The following is a 9,673-nucleotide window of genomic DNA, read 5'->3' on the forward strand; positions in this document are numbered from 1 at the left end:
GCTCAGTGGGCCATGCCTTTCTAGTTCTTGGGTCTCTTGCTTTCTGATGGTCACACCAAGGGTGCAGCTGCCTTAACCAATTCCCTGCTTTAGCTGGCAAGGCTCACTTCCTGCAAGACATGCCTGAGGAGAAGCCACATGGATCTACCCCGATGCAGCCCCAGGTGCTGGAGCACCCGTGTGGAGCCCCCTGCCAGCACTGAGATGCTTACTCGTTCACTGACTCGGCTTTCCTCCTGCACTCGACATCATTGCATGTGTTTTGCGAGCTGGAGGAGGACTTTGTGGATTGGTGTTGGATATATGGGTTAATGCTGGACTTGTGGGCTTGGGCAGCACTGGGATGGGATGTTTTCTTGATGCACACTTAACCTTTATATAAAACTCTCTCTTATACATGAGTTTCTGTGGATTTGTTTCTTTAAAGTACCCAGACTAACACTCTGTAAACAAATGCATGAAGTCCTAGAAAGGTCGTATTAGCCCAGGTTTCCAGTGCACAATGAGGATCATAGCAACCTAAATTTTTCCTTCTCAGATTCTAGCAACAAAGCAGCTAGTAGACTAAGAAATCAACTCCATTTATAATAGCATCTAAGATTATAAAATATCTAGGAATACGTCTATCTAGGGATATAGACTTATACAATGAAAACCATAAAACACTCCTGAAACAAAGTGACCGAACAAATAAACATATGGAAAGACATTCCATGCTCATGGATTAGTAGACAATATTGTCAAGATGGCAATACCATAGATAAAACACAATGTCAATCAAAATTCCAAAAGCTTCCTTTACAGAATTGGAAAGACTAGTTCTCAATTTTATATGGAAACATGAGACCCCAAATACCCAAAGTGAATTTGAAGAACCACGTAGGAGGCGTCACGTTTCCTGATTTTAAAACATATCACAAAACTAGAGTAAAGTCATAAAGCTAGACTAATTAAAGCAATGTGGTACTGATTTCGTGGCTGGCATACAGCTCAGTGAAATATAATTGAAACCCCAGAAATAAATCCAAGCATCTATGGTCAGCTGAGTTCTCACAAAGAAGCCAAGTCCATTCAATGGAGAAGGAGCAGTGTAAGTAAATGACACCGGTGTAACTGGATTTGCATATGTAGTAAAAAGTGAAACATGATCTATGGCTTTCTCAGAGACAAAAACTAATTCAAAATGGATCAAGGATTTAAACGGTAAATCTAAAACCATAAATGTCTTAGAAGAAAATTAGGAGCAATGCTTTGTCACCTGGTTTTTTTCCCCCAATGACATTATCAAACACTAAAATGAATGCATGAACAGTAAGAAACAAAATAGGTAACTGAGACCTCCTAACAGTTAAACACTTATGTTTATTCAAATGCCTATCAAAAGAGTAAAGAGACAACATACAGACTATCTTTGGGAATGATAAAATCAATATATGAGCGAGTACCCCCCAAAAACTGGCACTGTGCTGGGCTGAGTGGAGCTTTTGTAGTCAGCGAGCACTGAGCAACTCGCTCTGAGTTAGTGCACCCAGTGGCTTCACCTGAGGTGGTTTACTCTGGGTCACAGTGAATTTTTTTGTAAAAGCAATTCCACTCAAATCTCATTTTTTGTGATGGCTAACTTAAGCGAACAGTATGCGGCTGTGAAATTTTGTTTCCTGCTCAGGAAAAATGACACAGAAACTGTTATGATATCAAACACAGCTTACATGGACAGTACTATGGGAAAAACTCAAGCATATGAGTGGTTTCCTTGTTTCAGAAAAGGTGAAATGCCGATTGCTGACGAACTTCCCCAACGGAGGAAAGTGTCGGTTCCTAGCGCATTTTACTTGTAGTGTATTCGGAGTTGGTTCCACCTGGTCAAACTGTTAATCAAGCTTTCTATTTCGAGGTTCTGAAAAGGTTGCCTAACAGTGTGTGACAAAAAAGGCCTAATTTGGTGTCAGGCATCAACGACCCAGAACAAAAAAATCATATCATTGCAAATGAGGGGGAGTGCGGAGTGGAGACCCAAAGCCTACCTGCAGACAACTGGACATGCCCTTACAGAAGGGTCACAGGGAGGAGACAAGGCAGTCAGGGTGTGGTAGAGCACAGATGAAACCGACAACTTCCCTCTAGTTCTTCTCCTCTAGACTTCTTTTAATGCTTCATTCCGCCCACTTGCATGACCCCAATTCTACCTTACAAATCCGGCTAGACCAGAGCATGTACACGGGTACAGACAGGAACTGGAAATCCAGGACAAATAACCCCCTCAGGACCAATATTGAGAGTAGCCAAACCAGGAGGGGAAGGGGTAGGTGGGGGGAGAAAAGCGAACTGATCAGAAGGATCTATATATAACCCCCCCCCAGGGGGATGGACAACAGAAAAGTGGGGGGAGAGCGTCATCGGTCAGTGTAAGACATGAAAAAATAATAATTTATAAATTATCAAGGGTTCAGGAGGGTAGGCAGAAGGGAGGGAACAAAATGAGAAGCGCTTACCAAGGACTCAAGTAGAAAGAAAATGTTTTGAAAATGATGATAACAAATGTACAAATGGGTGAATTTTGCACAGCACGGCTGATGGAATTGATGTAAGATGTACATAGGGATACGAGATGAATGGGGAAATGCTAGGTATTGTATGGTTTTGTAACAAGAAGATCAACCAAAAATAACAAGTCGGAGGAGAGCTACAAATGCAGATACTAATTAGGCACAACCATTCATCTCCATAGGTTTAGTTCCCTCGGTTTGGGGGCTTACTGTCATGTTCTGGTGGGATGGGGCAGTTCAATCCACTGGCTTAAAACAGTCCTTAACGTGTATGTTCCACCACCCAGTGAGGAATAGTGTCTGGGGTCTTAAAAGCTTATGAGCACCACCTGAGACACAATCATTGGTCTCTGGTACTCTGGAACAAAAGGGAAAGAAGCAAACCCGAGGAACAGAAAAAGAATTAATCGTCTCTACGAACGACTGCCTTTTCATCGGTAGGACCAGAGGAACTATGCGATGGTAACCAGGGTTACCACTACTGAACATTCTTATCCTAGTGTGCTAAGAGATCAATTCTGATAAAATCAGATAAAGACATGAAACAGAACTTCAAGCTCATAAAGAATCTAGATTTAATGGACCTACTGGGGCTGGAGGAAGCGCCAGGACTATGGCCCTAAATTACTATTCAAACCTTTCCATCGCCTTTGATCCAAGTAACGGGTTAGTCTAAAGAGCAAAGACTGTCAATATTGATCATCTGCATTTCTTAAAAAAAGAGAGAGAGATAAAGTGAAGGCCGCAGTCATTTTAAAGCATGAGTGAGCAGATTAGGGGGCAGAGAGATTTAAGTAAATGGAAGTAAAACAACTACAACAGAAATTCGTAGCATGTTGACAGAATGTGAAGGCAGTAACCAATGTCACTCTTATCTAGAAACTGTGACCCGGGGTCGGGTTTCGTTGTGTATTTTCACTAAAAAAAAATAATAATAATAATAACAAAACAAAAAGGCACTGTAGCCAATAGTCTTCTCCTGTCTGCCTCCCCAACAACGAACACTTCCACCAGGCTCACCGAATGCCCAGGGCGTACATTACGTCGCACAGACTGCAGACTGATAATGAAACGATCATTAATGATCCTTAATTACTGATCAAAGAAACCAACCTCTCTTACGTGCACTGCACAGGTACGAAGAAGCCACGCTCCCTTTTGGATTCTTTAGAAACAGGCCTGCCTCTTACGTAGGCCCCGAGCCACCCTGGACCCTGGGGTGCCTGGCCTCGCCCCGCACCCGACAGGTACCTCTTGCACAGGGAAGCATCCTCACAGGTACCGCGCACGCCTTCGTCGTCGGTGTCAGAGCTGAAGGTGGAAGAACAGGAGGTGAACGAGGGCTCCCTCAGCCTAGCGGCCATGGACGTAGCGATTTCGGACTGCAGTGCCCAGCAGGGACATGGAAGCGGCGTCCGCAGGCAGCGGCAGAAGGAGCGAGCCCCTCGGACAAGGAAGGCAGGGCAGCCGCCCGGCTCCCTCCAGCCCAGCTGGCGCTGCACACTCCACCCCGACGGCTTCCCCAAGCGTCCTCCCCGCGGACGCTGCCCTCCGCCCGCACACGCTCACTGGCCCAACCTCTCCGCCCCCTCTCTTCACGCCTTCGTTCATTGGAGAACGCTCCTAGCCCCACCCATCTAACCCGGAAGTTTATCCACCGGGCGTGACACGAAAATGACGCCCGTGGCCGCAATCCTCTCTGGGAAGTGTAGTCTTAGGGGATTCTGCGCGTCCTGAAAGGCGTGCGATTGCTGGTCATGAAAATGTATCGCTGTGTAGTTAACTGTAAGAGCCCCAGTGAAGCCGTGGTTAAAGCACAAGGTTTCTAAGCCCTTCAGAAGGTTGGTGGATGCAACCCCCAGCCACTCGTTGGGAGGAAAATGGAGAAAGAGGTGGCTGTCTTTCCATTGGAAACCTGTGGGGCATTTCTACTCTCCCATAGGGTCACTAAGAGTGTGTATTACTAACTCGGGCTTTAAAAAAAAAAAAAAAGCAATACGTATCTGCGGAATTGGGGCAAAGGGAAAAGACTAGAGCATTAGAAAACAATAGTTACACGCAGACTCAACAATTTCACAGATTTACTGAGTGCTGACATAGCACTAACAATTTTACGCAAACAGCCTCCTTTGATCTCCACAACGACCCAATCAGGTAGAATCATTAACTTAGATTCAAGGAGCTACTGGTACAAAGGTTGTTAATTGCCTAAGACTATTTATCTAAAAGGTGACAGACCCACCGGAATCTAGTCAATCCTGGCTGTGTTTATAAGGATTTAGGATGCTAATAAAAAAGCCCTGGTGGCTTAGTGACTATGAATTGGATTGCTAGCCCTGAGGTCAACAGGTCAAAATCACCAGTCTCTCTGCAGGGAAAGATGAAGCTTTCTACTCCCACACAGAGTTACAGTCTCAGAAGCCCACAGCAGCAGTTCTACCCTGTCCTATAGGGTCACTATGAGTCGATATCGACTTGGGGGCAGTGAGTTTTGTTTGATTGTTTTGTTATAATACTAATAACGAGGTAAGCCCACCGATCTGACTTCAGAGCCTATATTACATTCCCTAAACTGTTTTGCATCTGAGACCCAAAGTGACCCCTGTGGGCTTTATTCTCCTGAGACCAGTTTGACTCTATGCTCAGTTATATTCACAGGAAAAGAAGGTTTTTGCTGTCTTGGTAGCTAACTCTCTCCTGCCATAACCACAAGGTTCCCTCCTGCTGCTCAAATGTTAGGCCCTACTGGTGAAGAAAGTAAAGTATGTATTTAAATAGCACTGTAGGGAGGTGGTTGAAATATAGTGGGGGGTGGGGGAGTGGTAAGTGCTAGGGAGGCTGCAGAGATGTGGAAAGAAAGTTACGTATAGAGGAAGGAGCAATAAATACGTAAAAACAAAGATTTATACTGTGACCCAATTGGAAATCTGAAATTTACTAACCAGTTTATATAAGGAGATCATAAAAGAATGCTGATTGGCTTTTGTGCTTCTACTATATGAGTTGAATTAACTTTAACATCTGCTAAATGTTGGCAAATTAAACCATTTGTGAACTTAATAGATGTGGATCCCACTAAATTTAAGCATTGTAACCCCTATAATCCTAGGGGAATTACTGAATATGAAATAGAATATGCATTCTTTGAACCTTACATTCATAAGCAGAAATATTGCTTTCCCTAAATCACCCATGGTCACAGCATGAATATCAAATATTAATATTAAATATTAGTGTTTCCCCAAAGTACTCCAAGTGTTTACAGGCAGCCTGATCTGAGTCATAAAATAAAATTAAATTACTGGCACTTAAAAATTAGCTTAACAAAATGGCAACTTCAAGGAGTCTGGAGCTAAAATAGTTAATATGGCCCAATATAGTGTGGTGCTTAGGCATTGGGCTGCAATCCACATGGTCAGGTGTTCAAAACCACTAGCAGCTCCGCTGGAGAAAGACTGGGCTTTCTACTCCCCTAACAGTTACAGTCTCATAATCCCACAGGGGGTCACTATGAGTCAGCATTGACTCAATGGCAATGAGTTTGATATTTGGAGTTTGAGAATGTAAAATAAATAGGGCGCCTCTAAGAATCAAAATGTATCCCTATATAAGACTTAATTAATGAAAGGGTGATTATTCCCACTGTTTATTTAATAGCTCATTCAATGTTTCTTGTTCTTCAATCTGGAAAGAATGAATGGCACGTTATGATTTATGGTAAATTACTACATTCTTCTTTTTTTTTACTACGGTCTTAAAGTTATGGACTCTTCCATTAAGATCCTCATACCAAATATTATTAAAAATACTGATTTCATTCCATCAGAAATTGGTAAATAGTCTTCTACAGCCTCTCAAATGCCACTTCCTTCACTCCAGAATGAGGCCGATTAGCACTGGGGTGCTTCAGCAGCCTCGCTATCATGCACAATCTTTTCAGGCAAGAACGTAACTGCATCCACTGTACCAGGCATGTAGGTGTGACATTTCACTGATGATGTCCTCCATGGAGACTAGTTTAACGCACTTGTTAAAAAATATACAAATCTAACATCTTTTAGTACTCTGCGTTCTAGAGACACATATTCTTCATTTACAATTTTCCCTTAATTTCACTAATTTAGCTAGTTATCCATCAGTGAAATTTGAATGTGTCCCCTTCCATAAAAGACTGTAGAATTTGTCCACATGAATCAGACATTTCCACTAGTACACCCAGAAATGCTTTCACTGTGGAGACATTAGCAGCACCCTCGCAATTCTCCTGGTCTCTCTGTACCACCTAAGACAGGTACTAAGTCTCTCATGGATCTGGTGCAAAAGAACTGCAGCTCATGTTGCCTTGTGTCTTGGAAGCAGCACCCCAGAAGCTCAACACAAGCACTAAGGTCCCATGATAGGTGATGGAGTCAAACTCGGGCCCTCTGGCATATCACACCTTCATGAACAGGTAGCTTCCCAAGTCCTCGGTCCCCTGCCAGATGCCATAGTGTTAAAAAGAGGTCACCCCTTCTCCAGGTACTTTGGGCTACTTTGCAGTCCATCACAACTGAGTTAATAGTAATGGAAACTCATAGATCATGTAGATGATATCTACACCATCATACGTGTAGTAACATCCACAGTCAATGCCCATGGAAGCATCTGTCACAAAATAAAATGACATAGTACATGGGGGCAAATCCACTGCAAAAGATCTCTGTAAAGTGTTAAAGATAGCACTTGGAAGACTAATTTGTGCCTGATTCAAACCTTGCTATTTTCAATCACATGTAAAAGATAGACAATAAATAAGGGCTGGTGAAAAAGTAATGCCTTTGAATTATGGTGCTGAGGAAAAATATTAAATATATTACGGGTATCTAGAAGAATGAATAAATCTGTATTGAAAGAAGTACAACCTGAATGCTCCTTAGAACTGAGGCTGTTGACACTTTGTCTCAGGTACTTTGAATGTGTTCTCAGGAGGGACCAGCCCCTGCAGAAGGACATCATGCTTGATAAAGCAGAAGGGGAATGAAAAGGAGGAAGCGTTTCGACGAATCGCCATTCTGGCTGCAGCAATGGGTCCGAACATAGCAACTATTAGGAGGGTGGCTCAAGACTGGGCTGAGTTTCCTTCTTTTTTCTTTCCCGAGCAGTTTTGTTGCCGTATCATTCACATATCATACAATTCAACCGGTCAATCCCATCCAGAAGAGTTGTAGAATCATCACCACAATCAATTTTAGAATATTTTCTTCATTCTTGTACTTGTTCATTATTAATTCTCCACATTCCCCCCAACCTCCCCTGCCATCTCCCCAAGGAACCGTTAATCCAGTTACTGTCTCTATTGACTTACCTATCCTGGATTTCATACATACACACACACACAACATTTTTTTAAACAAACAACAATAACGAAGTAAAACAGATAAAGCCTCAACTAAGAAGAGAGCAGACAATATTAAAAACTAGAACAAACCTAAATGGATTGTAAAGGAGACCAAATAATAAGGGGCTAAAGTTTAACCTAACTGCCTGTGCAATATTCCACTTTCCAATGCATTCTGCACGAAAGCAAGGCTATTCACATCCCTGGTCCATGGTCAGAGGAGACTCAGCAGAGGCTTCATCTAAGTGTATTTCTCCTTCATGTTTGTTTGTTTTTAAGTCAAACAGATTTAAAATGGGTCAAAAAGGATGACACTACATTTTAACATAACATAACTACCTCTGCCATGACCGTCCATCTCTGTCTGATCGCTGGCTTATTCGCATGCCTTGACTAGGAGCAGAGGGATTCGCTGGAGGTTGAATCCATGTGTGGACCCTGCAAATGCGTTTTGGGCTTCCACTGTCAGCTAGGCCTTTTGCAAATCAGGTGTTCAGAATTTAAGCTCTGATACCATTCCCTCCTTTAGATTCAGATTATATTATTTACGGTCCTTGGATCGAGGCCGATTTCCTTTTTGTTGCAAAGTAACGAAAGTCAAATAAACCTTTAGTCCAAAAGATTCAGAGACCACTGGATCCTGGGCCGCCACAACCCTCAGACCAATAGGACTGGGTTGTGCTCACGCAGCACTACGGAGGGCTCTGAAAGGGCTCACAATAGAAGGTCCTCGACAGAGGGTGAAAAAAATGTAACAAAACTCAAAATCATTAAAAAAGTTTTTTTCAATACAGGATTACTGGTCTACTAGAGACTTGTGGAATTCCTGAGACGTTGACCCTTAAGAGACCCTTAGACCATGGAACTGAGCTCACCTCAATGGCTCAGTTTTCAGCCAAACAATAGGCTGCCTCCATGGTGGACAATGCCACCAGGGCAGAACTCACTCCATCCACAATTGTAAAAAAGAGGGGCAGGATTTGTCGCAGGCATGAAAAGAAAGAATGACAGATGGAAACAGTAAACGCAGGAAGGAAGCTGGAAGAGGGCTGTCACACTGAGAGGATGATCGTCAATGTCACATACGCACCAGTGTGTAGGAATGGGTGAATGAACAACCAATTTACACTTAAATCACAGCAGAAGAGAAAAGAAACCTTGAAAACAAAAATCCAAACAGCACTAACCATCACACAGACAAAAGCTCGACCATCGATTCTTTTGTGCCAAATGTTGCAAGCGTTGCCATACTGTGATGAAGCATGTGGGCTTGAAGTTATTTGAGTGGTAGTGTGCTTGGCATCTCTAAGAAGTCACATTAGCTGGAAGGTGACCGATACACCGTTTTGAGAGTCTTCCTCTTTTTGCTAACCCTCTGCTTTACCAAAAGAGCTGTGGTGGGTTAGTGGCTTACACATTGGGCTGTTGACCACAAGGCCAGCAGGTTGAAATCCCCAGCCACCCGAAGGAAAAAGATTAGGCTTTCTACTTCTGAAAAGAGTCCTACCCTGCCCTATAGGTCTCTATGAATTAGAATGGACATGATAGTACTCCGGTGTTTTCCTGCTGTACCAAGCACAATAGCCTTCTCCAGAAACGGGTCCAGCCTGAAACTTTTCCAAAATACATGAGACGAAGTTTCTCGGGCCACACATCGAAGGAGCAGTCCGGCTATCCTTCTTCCGACACCGATTTGTTCATGCTTCTGGAAGTCCCTGGTGTATTTCATATACCTTCCTAATACCATACT

At 43.1% G+C, this 9,673-nt stretch overlaps 1 protein-coding gene across 1 annotated transcript in view; it reads right to left on the reverse strand.

Annotated features, from left to right (window-relative positions):
- The window catches only part of LCMT1 (leucine carboxyl methyltransferase 1), a 43,279-nt gene extending 39,225 nt beyond the window's left edge, over positions 1-4,054 (reverse strand). Inside the window, exon 1 of the mRNA XM_004706056.2 lies at positions 3,798-4,054. Coding sequence (XP_004706113.1) covers positions 3,798-3,910 — 113 coding nt within the window. The 5' untranslated portion in view covers positions 3,911-4,054. The remainder of the gene's footprint in view (positions 1-3,797) is intronic.
- Between the last annotated feature and the right edge of the window lie 5,619 nt (positions 4,055-9,673).

The sequence above is a fragment of the Echinops telfairi genome, unplaced genomic scaffold (assembly GCF_000313985.2).
Source record: "Echinops telfairi isolate 266 unplaced genomic scaffold, ASM31398v2 ScPeMD7_5;HRSCAF=22, whole genome shotgun sequence".
NCBI lineage: Eukaryota > Metazoa > Chordata > Mammalia > Afrosoricida > Tenrecidae > Echinops > Echinops telfairi.